This window comes from Gracilinanus agilis, chromosome 6 (assembly GCF_016433145.1).
Source record: "Gracilinanus agilis isolate LMUSP501 chromosome 6, AgileGrace, whole genome shotgun sequence".
Taxonomy (NCBI): Eukaryota; Metazoa; Chordata; class Mammalia; order Didelphimorphia; family Didelphidae; genus Gracilinanus; species Gracilinanus agilis.
This window is the reverse complement of record NC_058135.1, coordinates 19,390,827-19,407,116: the sequence shown is the minus strand read 5'-3', so window position 1 is coordinate 19,407,116 and position 16,290 is coordinate 19,390,827. Positions and strand designations below refer to the sequence as shown.

Sequence of the window (16,290 nt, the reverse complement as noted above, 5' to 3'; positions counted from 1 at the left end):
TAGGTATTTGTGATCTCCCAAATAGTCACTAATATAAGTACAGAGGAACCAGAATCACTCAGGATCCACCCCAAAATCAAACCTCCCAACCAAAAGACCAACCCTCCTGGGTCCCACGCCAGTCAGGAGTGAAGTTGAGAAAACTCCTCCTCCTTTGTGCCCCCCCCTTTTCACATTCCGAACGGGCAACATTCCTCTGGGCTTCTTCTGGGTCCATTCCAACTCCAGCTGCCTGCTCCCCTTTGTACTCCTCAGCTCCTCTTCACCCATGAAGCCTTCTCAGATTCCCCCAGATGTTTGTTTTCTAACTGTCCTCCCAATGCTTGTCTCATCTGAGTGCAAGTTGTACGAGAATGGAGGCTTCTCCCAGTCAGAAATGATCTTGTACCCTCAGCACTTCACATTGCTACCTTGTACACTATAGGTATTTAATTCATGTGTATGGGATTGAACTAAAATCAAAAGAGAAATTTCACACTCAAACCTTAGGAGATGTTGTTATCCTTAATCTTTAGTTTTCTAGCCTAACTTTACTCTCTCGCCTTCTATACCATGCCTTCGTGTGAATATCTGTGTACCCTGAGGAAGATATCTACATCCTAAAACCAAGAAGTAGGATTAATCAGAGGAGGCAGCAGTGAAGCCTGACCAGGTCAGGGGGTGGGAAGGTAAAAGAATACCAAGTACAGGAGGAAGGAAAGAAGGACCCCTGAGCATTAAGGGGAGCATTAAGCATTTCTGAAGGATGTGAGCTGACTTCCCTGAGAGAGGGCTAGCCACAGCTCATTCCCATGAGAGACCATGAAGTACGGGTCAGAAATAGAGAAGAGCAGTGGAAATTGGTGGCTTTACAATGTCCTGGGTCTTGGTGTGACTTTATTAATTTAGGATCCCCTGGAGGACCTCATCCATATTGGTAATCTGACCTTCACAGCTCTGGCAGAGGACCTTGACTCACTTACATCTCCTTATTTTATGTTTTTCCTGACACTAATGGTCCAAAGGCTGCCATGCTTTGACTCATGTCTTTCAAGGAATCTTGAATAATTGATATATGGTAAGAGCCATCTTCTTGGACGAGAACCTTTGAAATACCATTTGGCTCTAACAAACCAAATGCATTTTAAAAAAGAATTAACAAACATCCTGCCTCTGTGATGATGAACCTATGGCACACATGCCAAAAAGGGCACACGATGCTCTCTGTGGACATGCGTACCATTGTCCCCTGCCAGAGTTCATTACTAGAAAGACAGAGGACCCTTCCCCCTCTCTACCACACCTGACAACATTTTTTCACATCCCCTACCCCTCTGCCCAACAACCCAATAGGATCACTTCCTCCCTCCCCTGTGTAGGGTAAGGCAGAGAAGGGGCAAAGCTGGGCACTCAGTCTGGAGGGGGCAGGGCAGGGCATGTGGTTTCTGGGGAGGTGGGGCATGGCACGTGGTCATTAAAAGGTTTCCCATCGCTCCCCTATGTGAAGATGTGATCTCTTGTGGAATATCATTTATAACAATATATCTGTTGGGGCAGCTAGGTGGCTGGTTCCTGGGTTCAAATATGACCTTGGACACTTACTTGTATGACCCTGGGCAAGTTAGCCCTTAGCACTCTTTTGCCTTGGAATTGATACTTAGTATAGATTCTAAGACAGAAGGTAAGGGTTTTTTTTTAAGTGTATCTGTTTATTATTAAAATTAACATTAATAATAATAATAATAATAGCTAGCATTTACATATTACTTTAAAGCTTGCAAAGCACTTTATATTTCTAATTTCATTTGATCCTCACAACAGCCCTCGGAGAGAAGTGCTATCATCCTCATTTTACAGATGAGGAAACTGAGGCAGACAAAGTTTTTTGTTGTTGCTGTTTTTTGGTCCAGCATAGCATAGCTATTAAGCAACTGAAGCTTCATTTGAACTCAGATCTTACAGAGTTCAGACCCAGCACATGTTTCCATCCATCTACCTGCTTCTAATACCCTCCCTGGGGATGCCTCCAATGTGGGTATAGATTATTCTTACAATACTTTGTGTAAATATGAAAAAACATGCATAAAATCACTAAAGGTTGATTTTCTCAGCAGTCCTTTTTATTTTCTAAATTAATAAAGTCTCATTTTTTTCCCCATGCCTTTGGTATTCTCCCATCTTTCTGATACCCCTCAGTCATTCACTCAGAGCCCTCACAATTGTGTCACCTTCAACACAGGCCCCTTCCATGTACCCATGATCTCACCCAGATACTTTTCCAGCTTTTGAGAGCATTTCTAACTCAAGCATATTTGGCACCACAAGAGTGAAAAATGACCCTGTCTCCCTGCCATTTCCACTTTTAGTGTCCCCAAGATGGCTTTGCTGGGTCAGGTCTATTGGCAAACCATCATTAAACTAGGTTTACCCTGCCCTGCTTCTCTTGTTTGTGAGGCCATATTTCACTCTTTCTCAATTATGCGCTACAAATGAGTTTTTGTTCTAACCCAGGGTTACCTATGCCAAGTATGTTGAATGTTTAGTGACTTGCTGAAGCCATTGAATTTTAGCAGTTTGACTGATATATGAAGTTACCATAATCTGTGTCTTTGTCCATCTTCGATCCATATCTCATTTTTCATCATTAGTAACTTTAAATTGGTCAAGACAAAGTAATTTTAATAGCATGTCTTTTGGGGGAAATTTTTATTCTCCTAGCTTTGTAGTAATTTTGATCTTTTTTTTTTTAAACCCTTACCTTCTGTCTTAGAATCAAAACTGTATATTGGTTCTAAGGTAGAAGAGCAATAAGGGCTAGGCAATGGGGGTTAAGTGACTTTCCCAGGGTCACACAGCTAAGAAGTGTCCGAGGCCAGACATGAACCTAGAACCTCTTGTCTCTAAGCATGATTCTGAGCCACCCAGCTGTCCCCACGTAATTTGGATCTTTAGTGACTCAATAGTCTAAGCTAATTCAAGAATGACTTCTACATCAATCATTTCATTTTTTTTTTTAATTTTTTAACCCTTAACTTCTGTGTATTGGCTCTTAGGTGGAAGAGTGGTAAGGGTGGGCAATGGGGGTCAAGTGACCTGCCCAGGGTCACACAGCTGGGAAGTGTCTGAGGCCGGATTTGAATCTAGGACCTCCCATCTCTAGGCCTGACTCTCAATCCACTGAGCTACCCAGCTGCCCCAATCATTTCATGTTCATTAATAATCACTTTCATTTTTTTGTGATGCTGTTCAGGTATTGCCGTGGTTCTTTTTTTCCAGGAAAGTATTCATGAGGCATGAGGCTTCTGTGTAGTCAACTATATGTTGGCCTCTCTTCTTCCTTGTTCCTAAGCAAAGGATCACAGATTTAGAACTGGAAAAGACTTTGGAAGCTATCACTACCATCCCATTTTATAGATGAGAAAACTGAGTCCCTTGGAGGTTAAGTCACTTACTCCATGTATCTCTAGCAGGATTTGAACCCACTTCTTTCCAGAGTCCCTTGCTTGCTCTTATTTTCCATTATCTTTCTTACTACCTTCCCATATTCTCACCAATTATTAAAGTATGTTAATATAATTTGGAGTGTCTTCATTGAATTCTTCAGAGAATTTCCTCTACTTCTCTAGCCCATGTGACATGTTGGTGCATAAGCTAGAATTATATTCAAAGTGTTTTGTTGTTTTTTGGGGGGTTTTTTGCAAGTACTTAAGATGCCTAAAAATCCCATGAAATAATGGTTCTTTTTGCTCTTGGGCGCCTGATAACACCAACCTCATCAACCCTTTTCTTTATGTATAACCATTCTTCCATTTGGCTAAAACTCCCTTCTTCTAGTTTAGTTTATAACAAGAATATAAATATTACAAGAATATAAATAACAAGAATATAAACAAAGATTGAGATAATTCATTTCTTCTAGTAGCATACCCATTCAGTCATTGGACAAATGTCTCAGATTTCAAGTACTACTGTATACAATAGAGTCAATTATGACAAAGTTGTTTATTATTACCATATAATTTAGACCTACTCTGAGTCAAATCAAACCCTCAAAACACAAAAATTACATGTTCTTCTAAGCATTATGTAACACAGACTATAAGGAAGACATTGGCACTGTTCCCTGGTATTAGCATTATAAGAAGTTTCAGTCATCTACTAACAGGGTAATCTGTAGATATTACTTTAAAATGTCTGTGCAGTGATAATACATATATAACCCAGATCGATCACCTGCCAGCACCAGGAAGGGAAAAGGAAGGAGATAAGTTTGATCATATAACTTAGGAAGACTTGTATGGAAATATGTTAGTACAAGTAACTGATTAAAAAAATATATATATATATATATATTTTTTTTTTTAATAAAATAAAAAGTGCTATCCACCTCCAGAAAGAGAGAACTGGTAAAACCTGAGAGCTAATTGAAATATACTTTTTAAATTAAAAAAAAAAAAGACTGTGCAGATAGGTTGATATTTGGAGAATATATATATATATATATATATATATATATATGTAGGAGGAACCAACCTCTACTCCTTGTAGGCTAGTCTTTTCCCTAAAAAGGCCACATGAAATGTTCTTGAGATTTAATCAATCCAGGAAACTACACCTTGAATTCAGAGTAAGGTTTAAGACTAAGATGTGAACATGCCACAACTTTCTCATCTGCCTAAGGCAGGAAAAACCCCACCTAAGGAGTTGACACGCCCTGGGTTGGTATATCCTTTTTACCAGGCACACCACCATGGCATTTGTGAGGAGAACTGAGCCCAGTTGAATCTGCCCTTGTCAAATATCCTTCCCATGCTATTACTAAATAAGTTGTTCCTCTCATTAAAAGCTATATCATCCACAAGGATCTCATTTCATTCCAATCCTGAGCCTGAAGTACTGGATTTGCCCAAGTTGGCCCAGCCTTGAACAACACACATCAGGTGGGGAAATCTGAACAATGTCACAGAGAAAGTCAAAGATAAATTGTGTTATAGCTCAAACATGAACTTCAGGCAGGATGCCCCAGCCAATTAGTACTGAGAAAAGACTGACCATGAAGTTGGGTGTCCTGGCCAGTTAGCACTTTTAAACCTTAAAAAGGGATGTCAAAAGCAGACCTTATTCTCTACATGAGCAAGAATGACAGACCTAGAATCCCATTGCTATGAAAGTCTCCTCTCACATGGAAACTGATGCTTATATTGGCACAGAGGAGGCTCTGCAGCCCTGGAGGGGCACATCCTTCATTGGGAGGTATCCAGGGGGACTTAGTAACTTTGGTGCTCTCTCTCTCTACTATTCATCCAAGATCCAGCCAGCTGTAACTCAAATCCTTCATTGGTTCCACTGGAATAAATGGATGTTCCTCAGGTATTGCTTTCATCTTGGAGTGGTGTGGAAATAATGCTCACTTCTCACATACACATACATTTAGAGAAGCATTTACTGCTCAGTGTTGGTGAGTTGATAGGAGAGTCTGATGACCCTCTAACCTGTCCCTAGGGCAGGCTGGATTGCCTTTTAGACAGAAATGTAGAAGTTTAATGAGATTATGATAAAAGAAAAGGTGATATGTAGGGTTGTGTGAAGCTCATTGCCATGATCCCAACTGACCTTTAAGTCTCTCATTCAATCCTGACCAGACCTCTGAAATCTGGAAAATTAGGCAATGAAAATTCATACTTGTAATGCTGTTACTTCAACCCTCGGAAGCCCTTTTACCAAGTTAATTTTTTCCTTCTTAGTTTGCAAATCACCAACACATCACTTAAAACAAAATTTCTTTTTGCCAGGACAAGAGAGATGATGCCCTGATTGGTCTCAAATCCACTGCTCTACGTTTCAAGGAAGACACCAAGCAGTGGCTAAGCGGCTTCAGCATTGTCATGTTGAGTGGCCTGACTCTGGCTGGACTAAACTGTGACCAGACCATCCCTTACTATGCTGCTGTGGCTGCCATAGGGGCTCATTTGGCTCACCAGGTTAGTCATTCATCCCTCTCATTTCTTCCCTTTCATGGTACCAATTAGAATTTCCTCTTTGTTGCAATTATGTTAAGATTAGACAGCTCCTTAATAAGCCCATTGTGCTCTGAACATGCATACTTACCTCCTCCACTTAACATCAGAGTCATTATAGCTAATGAATAGACTAACTAATAGGTTTAAAGACCCTATTAGTCTCTATTAGAAACACTGTTAGCATCTAGGTATGACATTGTCCTGTGATAACATTCTCCAGTTTTTCCAGAATGCATATAGGAAAGATTAACTCTTGTAAGATTGTTATAAAGTAGGGGGCAGCTAGGTAGCTCAATGGGTTGAGAGCCAGACCTAGAGATGGGAGGTCCTAGATTCACATCTGGCTTCAGACATTTCCTAGTTGTGACCCTGGGCAAGTCACTTAACCCCCATCGCCTAACCCTTACCCTTCTGTCTTGGAACCAATACATAGTATTGATTCTAAGGTGGAAGATAAGAGTTATTTTTTAAAAATTATTATAAAGTCCTATATTCTTAGAGTTTGAAGGAAATTTGGAGGCTTAGTCCAGCCTTCACCTAAAGTATGAGCCCTTCTTCCCTAAGAAATGATCCTCCATCTTCTGCTTGAACACCTTCACGATGGGGAACTTACCACCTTTTGGTGCAATCCACTTTATTTCACCCACTGAGCCTGCTCTGTACTGCTTTATGGAGCCAAGTTGAATGTCTAATCCCTCTGCTAGATATTGCAGTTTTTTTCTGCACATATTGCTTGTTTTCACATATTGCAAGTTTTATTTTTTCTACATAAAACACTCCCATATTCTTCATTTCATCTTTATATGTCATGATTTTGAGTCACTCCAGGAAAGGAAGTTGTTCCCAACTGTCAAACAGAATTGCTAAAAAAGACTAATGGTAGTCATTTAAACAAATTGAGGGCCAACTCTTATTTGAGACAATAATTGACCAAGGCCATATGCCATGGAATTACTGTAAATATGCTGCAATACAGGCTAACCATTGAGAATTCCAGCATTCATTCCAGGGCAGGCTTTTCTATATTGTCAGTCAAGTAGCCTCTATAAAATGAGTAAGCCAAATGAATGAGTCATCACAAAGTTAACTATAGTATTTTATAATCCTCATTGTTTTCTTTACTTAAAAAGACTGACAATTAGACTGAATTGTATTTTTAGTTTACTCAGTTTGCAAAAGGTCATTTGTCAATCTAAGGAAATAAAATCTGGAGAAGCATCCTTTAAAGACAACTAAATTGGGAGCAGCTAGATAGCTCAGTGGATAGAAAGCCAGGCCAAGAGATGTAAGATCCTGAGTTCAAATCTGGCCTCAGACACTTCCTAAATGTGTGACCCTGGGTAAGTCATTTAACCCCCATTGCCTAGCCCTTACTGCTGTTCTGCCTTGGAACCAATACACAGTAATGTATGGGTTAAAATTTAAGTTTGGACTAAATATATGAGGATGTGGTCACCAAAATGAATATATCTCAAGTCAAATGACTTTTTAGCAATATTTATTTATAAAATAGGGGGAAAGAGTGAAAGTAGAGAAATGAGAAAGGGAGTAGAGCAAGAAATCTAGCTTAATAAGCTAGATATCTGCTCCAGTGCCTGGCTTTGCTCTGGCTGGGAGGGCCCAGAGGTAAATTAGGTATCACCCATGCAGCCTCAGAGAGAGAGAGAGAGAGAGAGAGAGAGAGAGAGAAAGGCAGACCTATCTGGTTAATCTCTCCAGAAGTCAGGAAAGGAAGGTCAGCTTTTTCTACTCACCCATGTGGTAGTCCAAAGGGAAAATCCAAAAGCAGTCTTACCAGAAACAGTTCGAGGTCCCATGCCAGAGCTCCTCCAGTGCCAATTTTGAAGGAGAAAGAGCTGATCATAGGAAGTTGAAACTACTTTTAAAGAAAGACTCTTCTTTGCATCACTTCCTGTGCCTTCCTTCCACTTTATGGGGACCAGTCACAGTTAGTTTTAGAATTTTATTAGGACTGCCCAGAGGGCAACCAGTCATTTTTGAGTTGTCACCCATTTTAGCATGTGGGTTACAGACCTCCCCTCACTTAAGGAAATGTGAGTATATATGATTCTAGTGATTAAATCTAAAAGTGGGCAGGGGAGATTAATCCCATCTTCAAGTATTGATTCTGAGACAGAAGGTAAGAGTTTAAAAAAAAAATTGGGGGGGCAGCTGGGAGGTCCTAAGTCCAAATCTGGCCTCAGACACTTCCCAGCTGTGTGACCCTGGGCAAGTCACTTGACCCCCATTGCCTACCCTTACCACTCTTCTGCCTTGGAGCCAATACACAGTATTGAATCCAAGACGGAAGGTAAGGGTTTTTAAAAAAAAAAAATTTTTTTTAAAGGGAGAAAGACTTTAAGATAAAATTCTGACACTCTCCAGTATTAGGAAAAAAGAAATGTTCCCATGGACATTTAGGTTAACAGTATTGATTTTTTTTTCTCCAGGGGAGCAGGGTAGCCAATACATTCAAAGTTAGAGTCAGTATCAAATATATTTCCTCAGTGTCTGAGGAAGTATTCAATTTGAACTTGTCATATCCCTTGAGATGTAATCAGAGGGCATACCACTCAATGGAATTTCCTTCTAGATTCATATACCTTCTATATAAGTGAATCTCTTTCAACTGAGAGTTTCTTCTTTTCTAATCCTTTGGAGTGAATTTATTGTCTCTGAGAAGACCTCTAGTTTCAGAAGATACCTTCCTATATGTAACAACACTATTGTCATAAGTTCCAGTCATCTTAGATTGTCACCTCCATGGATTGTCATTCTTTCCTTCCTAAAAACTTTCTGACCCTGCCCAACCATTGCCATCACCACCACCACCACCACCACCACCACCAGATCTAGAATCCTCTCAAAGTACAGGAGAGAGAGGTCTTCCCTTTCAAGAAGAAACTCCTGAAGAGACATTAATTACTTAGCAATCTACATCTGGCAACCATGCACATTCTGCCTAATAATTCTCATTGCTAGAAGGCCTGATTTCATTCCATCAGCCTTGGGAAAAATGATTTTCTAGTTATAGGGAACAGACCCCTGTGTCATGGCAAAATTAAAACAGCCCAATGTATTATTAGATGAGTGTATTTCATAGCAAGTATCTATCTGAGTAAGTATCATTTATGAGGAAGGTCTAAGAATATAGAATTGGATTGTCGATTTCTCATTTCAGGCTTCTAAGATGTGTGTGAAGTCCCTGGATCTCATTCTAGCATTATTCTTTGCTAAGTGTAGTGTCCTTCTCAAGGAAGGCTTGATCCGCTCCACTAAATTCTTATAATGTTGCAGTGTAGTATCCTCTATCAAGAGCCAGAAGAACCACAGTGGCAATCCAGTCTAGCAGCCTCATTTTACAGAAGAAAAACTTAGATCTAGGGAGGTTATTGTTCACTTACTGACACCACCTTTAAAGAGAGCCATTGACTGGAACGTATCCAGAAAATGGGGACAAGGATAAAATGGAGGCATGAAGATCGGTTAAAGGAATGAAAAGTGTTCAGCTAAAAAAAAAAATCGATATATTGATATTAAGAGAAGGACTAAGGTGGATTGATGATGACACCTACCTAGGAAACTATTCCCTTCTCTGGAACAGTGCGCAAAGAAGTCTTCGAAACTATGTTGTATGAAAAACATTAACTATTTTTATTTATAGATTGAGGTAAAGACTGAGGATTAAACGAGGTGGCCCTGACACTAAGGGAAACTAGCTCTCCAAACCACAGAATCTGAATTTCCTGCATGGGAAAGTCTTCTGTTCTTCAAGTGCCTGTTCCCTGTTCTAGCTATTCCCACAAAATCCTCACTGCTCTACCTGGCTATAACCCTCAGTGGTTGATCTGGTTATCTTTCTTAGAAGTTGTCTCCAATCTGCTAAAAGTGGACTCAAATTGGCTAAGTCCGCCCAAAGTGAGTCTGAACCCTGAGGGAAAACCTCAGAGCCCACAGACAAGATTTTCCAGACAAAACCTTTAGCGCAAGTTGTTAAAACGCAGCAGGTAAAGTTATATCTTCTTAGGATGTTTTTCAGTTTATCAGGAACCTCCAAACTTCTCCAAAACAAGGTAGCTCCCGTCCAGAAGTGTCTGTCTGGCAGCAAGCTCTGAGCATGCGCTGAGCCCTAGGGCTGGGGCCACCTGCCCAAGGTCAGGCCCCGCCCGGGGGGGGGGGGGGCGCACCGTTATTAGAAGAGAGGAAGGCCAGCTGGCCGCGGGAGCTCAGAGCTATGAGGCAGGCAGGGTCCGGGCTCCGGGACATTGTAGCTACAGCTCTGGTGGAGAGGCAAGGAGACCGGAGTGGCCCAGGCGGCCTCCTTAAAATGGAGCTTCGGAGAGGGTCTGGCCAGTCGCTGCCGGACGTTACACTGGTCCAGATAGTCCAGGGTTACTCCTTCTTGCAGTTTCCTGATTCACAATGAAGATGTGCCGTTCGCCCAGGCTCCCAAATAACCGCGAGGGACTCGGGATGAAAACGCTGTCCACGGCCAAAGGAGAAATGTTGGCGTCGAGGCCAGATCAGAGCATGCGCTCTTCCTCTCTATCTTCTCCATGGGCTCTTTACTCTATGTAGGATAAGTGTCTTCTGTCATAACATGAGCAGGATGGAAACCGGTATTGCCCGAAGGCACTGATATAACCTGTATCCGACTATGTCCTGATGGGAGTGGGCAGGGTCCGAATCCTAAAATGTCAGAAATTGTTCCTATGTGTAACTGAACACAAAAAAAATAAGTAAATGTTTTACAAAAGATGTCCCACTGGTGCCAGATAAGTCTTGTACAAAGAAAGACCAACTCCTATCACGTATTCCTAATATGCCGTCTTCTGCTTTTACAGATTTACACTCTAGACATCCACAAACCCGAGGATTGTTGGGCCAAGTTTACCTCCAACCGGACCGTAGGATTCGTGCTTTTCATAGGGATTATACTTGGAAACTTGTGGAAAGAAAAGAAACCAAAGGAATTGAAGGAACATGGAGACAACAACGTAGGAAGTTAACCCAGAGTCTAGGAACTTTTCCATCTGAGTTACAATCTTTCTCTTCTGTTACCAGAAAACTAGTTTGCATAGTCTGTTAAAATAAGAATGATTGACATGAATATTCAAGGTAGCATTTCCCAGGTTAAACAATGTCACCAGCAAAATTCACCCCAACTCAGGTTCTCCTCTTTTGAAGCTGGGTGTAGCCTTGGATTTTTAGATGAACATTTTGTCCTAAGCATGAGAATTCTCCTTTAAAAATGATTGGAATCATAAAAGCTTTAGCACCTTTTTAGAACTGTGATGAGTATCTTATCCAAGAGGAATGTATTTTGAGAAATGTACTATTTTTAAAGAAAATTCAAATAAAAGCTGCTATGATAAGCTCTGTGTCATTAATTTTGACCGCAGTTCACTGACAAAATTTAATTCAGAAAGTTATTTTGTTTTCATCTTTATGAATAACTCTAAAAATGCCTATAAATGTAAGTCTTCTCATATTTTTTAAAAACCCTTACCTTCCATCTTGAAATCGGTTCTAAGAATTGATTCTATTAAAGGCAAGTGGGTAGACTGGAGCCAAACAGGGAATAAACACAGTAGGGTACACACCCAAACCCCACAAGGAATGAATGGATAAACTAGATAAAACACTCAGGGGATTTGGGGAATGGATAGGGAAGGAGAAATACAGTTAGCTGGGGTAACTGACAGCAGTTTAACTGCCACACCAAACTAGCCAGAGATGATAAATACTCATTGTGGGTTCTTTGGTCTAAAGGAGAACAACAGGAAGATTTATAAAAACAAGTTTAATGTTTGTTAAAGAAGGGGAAAGGGGTGAAGGGTTTTCTTACTCTAAGGAAAGGTGCCAACTGCCATATAGAATGTTGGATGTTCAGCTGGTTTTCCCTACTACACTAACAGACAGGCAGCCCTGGCTGAGGCTGGAGAAGGGCTGGGAGATTGGGATTCTCACACCACTGGTCCAGGCTTATCCTAGATGTAGACAAGACACAGGAACCAAATCCTTGTTCGGCAAATAAATCCAATAAGGCTCTAGGGAGTAAAAGACTATCTGCTTATTGTCCACCAACAGCAGTATAGTGACTTTCACTCAGCCTAGGCGGTTTTGCTCGATGTTCACTCCTATCTTCTTCAAATCCCCAAATCCACAGGCTGCAGAGGCTCAGCTGGCTGGGTAACGCCTCCACACTCCTCCAAGGTTACTCCTGCCAACTGCCAAGTCCTCTCTCTCATCTCAAACCTTTCTCTGCATTCCATATTAGAATGCCCGTGGTCCCAACCAAGGTTTTGCACTGGGCTGCCTGCTTCCTATCTTAACTTCATTGCTACCTTGCAAACTACCTATAACAATTCCAAGGCAGAAGAGCAGTAAAAGGTTTAGGCAATGGGGGTTAAGTGACTTGCCCAGGGACACACAGCTAAGAAGTACCTGGGGTCACATTTGAACCCAGGACCTCCCATCTCCAGGCCTGGCTCTCTATCTACCAACCCACCTATCTGCCCCCTTCTCTCATATTTAACTCCTACTGTAAGCTACTCTTTGCAGCCCTAGTGGCCAGAGCAGATTCAGCAAGTTGGGATGTGCTCAGTGCTTTTCAGAAGCCTAAATTTGATGAAAATAGATGTGGCCCCACCTCAAGCAACTTCCAACATTGTCAAAGAAATTAGTTTGCTCTGCAATAATTGTGAGTAGCATAGGCTAGCGCAGCACACATAAGCAGTTCCTAATTATGAATTCGAGACATTTTCCTATAGACATAAAATATAAATGGGTTGACAAGCAGCTATTATCTAACCCATGGTGTACCTGAATTACAATACAAATAGTGATGGTTTCAGAGCAAGGAGTTGGAATGGTTCCTCTACTGCACCTGAAGCATTTTCTCATCTGCCCATCTGTAAATCTCTTTCGTGTCCCCCCACCTCACTCTCCTAGTCCTCGCTGATGCCCCAAGTCCTCCATTCCAATATTGCATCAGTACATTTCAAGAGAGATTTCATTCATGCTAACAGGAGCTACTTAACCTTTTTCTAATTATTTGTATCTTTCAAAGAGAATGTTAGCTCAAATGAATTTATAATTGGAATTTTAAGCAGGGCAAAAAGTGAAGGGAGAGTGGGGCAGCTGGGTAGCTCAGTGGATTGAGAGCCAGGCCTAGAGACGGGAGGTCCTGGGTTCAAATCCAGCCTCAGACACCACTTCCCAGCTGTGTGACCCTGGGCAAGTCACTTGACCCCCATTGCCTACCCTTACCAATCTTCCACCTATAAGTCAATACACAGAAGTTAAGGGTTTAAAAAAATTAAAAAAAAAAAAAAGTGAAGGGAGAAAATTTGGACCGTATGGTGGGAAATAATACTTTGGGGAAGAGGCACAGCCCTGCCTGGGAGCTTGCTGCTGCTTCTGAATGAGCTCCCCCGTCCCCCTAAATATGCTGGAAGACCTAAATTCAAATTCCACCTCAGACATTTAACTCGCTGTGTAGCCTTGGGCAAGTCACATGGTCTCTGATTGCCCCAGTTTCTCTATCTCTAAAATGGGAATTATTATAATAGCACCTATCTCCCAGGGTAGTTGTGAAGATCAAATAAGATAATGATTGTAAAACACTTTATGTAGTGCCTAGCATCCAGTAAGCACTATATAAATGTTAGCTATTATTATATATTAGCTATTAAAATTTTGCAGAGCCCTAGCATTCCATGTGACACAAAATAAATCCATAAACATTTCATAAAAAACTTAAATACTGGTTTTATGTTCTCTCAAATATTACTACTACTACTAATAAAAATATTACTAATAAAAATATTTCATGTGGCCATTTTCCAGTAAGAAAATAGGTTTAATTCCTTCAGTTTTAGGTTGTTTTTTTCTTTTTTTCTATGTTTCTTTTATATCTTTATTATATGCCTCTAACCTCCTGGATCAGTCTTTATAATTCCATAAGTGTGTATATGTACATGTATATGCACTGCACATAAACATATTTATGTAGATCATTTTTACTTGCATGTTTAAATTTTATATTAGTCCTTTCTTTTATGGTGTTTTTTTTTTCCTAAACCTTTAACTTCCATCTTAGAATCAATACTGTGTATTGGTTCTTTTTTTTCCCCACATTATTTTGTTTATTTTACAATATTTTTTCATGGTTACATGATTTATATTCTCTCCCTCCCCTCTTCCCTCCCCCCTTCCCGGAGCTGATAAACAATTCTACTGGTTTATACATGTCTTATTACTCAAAATCTACTTCCATATTATTCATTTTTGTAATAGAGTCATCTTTTAAAAACCACAACCCCAAATCATATACTCATATAACCAAGTGATAAATCATGTTTTTCTTCTGCATTTCTACTCCCATAATTCTTTCTCTAGATACAGATAGCATTCTTTTTCTTTTTTTATTTTAATTTTAAAATATTTTTCCATGTTTACATGATTCATTTTCTTCCCCTTCTCCCCACTCCCAGAACCAAAAAGCAATTCCACTGGGTTGTACAAATGTTATCACTTGATACCCATTTCCATATTACTCATTTTTGCTATAGAGCCTTTTAAGGCCAAAACCCCAATACACATACCTATATATACATGTGATAAGTGATGTCATATGTGTTTCTTTTGCATTTCTACTCCCACAATTCTTTCTCTCAATGTAGTTAGCATTCTTTCCCATAAATCCTTCAGGCGTGTCCTGGCTTGTTGCATAGCTATTAGTAGCAAAGTCCATATTTTTCTGTATACAATGTTCTTCTGGCTCTGCTCCTTTCGCTCTGCATCAGTTCCCGGAGGTCTCTCCAGTTCGCCTGGAACTCCTCCAGTTTATTATTCCTTTTAGCACAATAGTATTCCATCACCCGCATATACCACAGTTTGTTCAGCTATTCCCCAATCAAGGGACAACACTTCATTTTATAATTTTTTGCCACCACAAAAAGCGCAGCTATGAATATTTTTGTACAAGTATTTTACCTTATTATCTCTCTGGAGTACAAACGCAGCAGTGGTATGGCTGGATCAAAGGATAGGCATTCTTTTAAAGCCCTTTGGGCATAATTTCAAATTGCCTTCCACAATGGCTGGACTAATTCACAACTCTACCAGCAACTGTGTATTGGTTCTAAGACAGAAGAGCAGAAAGGGCTAGGTAAGTCACTAGTTAAGTGACTTGCCCAGTGTTACATAGCCAGGAAGTATCTGAGGCCAACTTTGAGCCCAGGACCTCCGTGTCCAGGCCTGGCTCTCAATCCACTGAACCACCGAGCTGCCCCCACTTTTACGTTTTATTGATGCTCTTTTAAAAATAGTGCCATGACTTCCCAATGATTCCTCCAAACTCTCCCTTGTAACAAGTAAATATAGCAAAGCAAAGCAAAGCAACATATTGGTCATCTCTGAAAATGAATTCCCTATTCCATATTTCCAGGCCACCCCTTCTCTGCCAAAGAAATGAGAAACATGTTTCTGAGTTCTAAAACCTTGCAATGTTGTTTTCCTTTTTTATGACTGGGGTTATCATATACATTTTTCCAATTCTGTTTTCTTTAACCAGCTTCAGTTCTTATAAGTCTTCCCAAATTTCTTTTCTTTTCTTTTTTTTTTTATTTTAAAAAGCCCTCTGTCTTAGAACCCATACTAAGTATCAGTTCCAAGGCAGAAGAGTAGTAAGGAATAGGCAGCTGGGGTTAAGTGACTTGCCCAGGGTCACACAGCTAGGAAATGGCTGAGACCAGACTTGAACCTGGGAGTTCCTGCTTGATCCATTGAGCCCCCTAGCTGCCCCAAGTTTTCCCAAATTTCTCAGAATCCTTCATGCTTACATATAAGTACAATAATATCCATTATATTCCTGTGCCTCAGTTTATTCAGTCAGACTAATCAATGGGCACCTGTTTTTATTCATCGTTTTTTGCTACTTCTAAAATATTATTAAGAATTTTCTTATAAGTTTGGGAACTTTCTGTCTTTTACCTCCTTGAGAAAGTTAAAATTAAGTTAAATATCAGCCACTTCCCAGCTGTGTGACCCTGGGCAGGTCATTTGACCCCCATTGCCCACCCTTACCAATCTTCCACCTATGAGACAATACACCGAAGTACAAGGGTTTAAAAAAAAAATTAAGTTAAATGGGGGCAGTTGGGTGGCTCAGTGGATTGAGAACCAGGCCCAGAGACAGGAGGTCCTGGGTTCAAATCTGGCCTTGCATACTTCCTAGCTATGTGACCCTGGGCAAGTCACTTAACCCCCATTGCCCAGCCTTTAC

At 40.5% G+C, this 16,290-nt stretch overlaps 1 protein-coding gene across 2 annotated transcripts in view; it reads left to right on the top strand.

Moving 5' to 3' along the window:
* COQ2 (coenzyme Q2, polyprenyltransferase) overlaps nt 1-11,374 on the top strand; it is a 41,831-nt gene extending 30,457 nt beyond the window's left edge. For both annotated transcript variants that reach the window (XM_044680455.1, XM_044680454.1), the window contains exons 6-7: nt 5,772-5,960; nt 10,844-11,374. In XM_044680455.1, the coding sequence (XP_044536390.1) occupies nt 5,772-5,960; nt 10,844-11,008 (354 nt within the window). In that variant the 3' untranslated portion in view covers nt 11,009-11,374. The remainder of the gene's footprint in view (nt 1-5,771; nt 5,961-10,843) is intronic.
* Nucleotides 11,375-16,290: the final 4,916 nt, after the last annotated feature.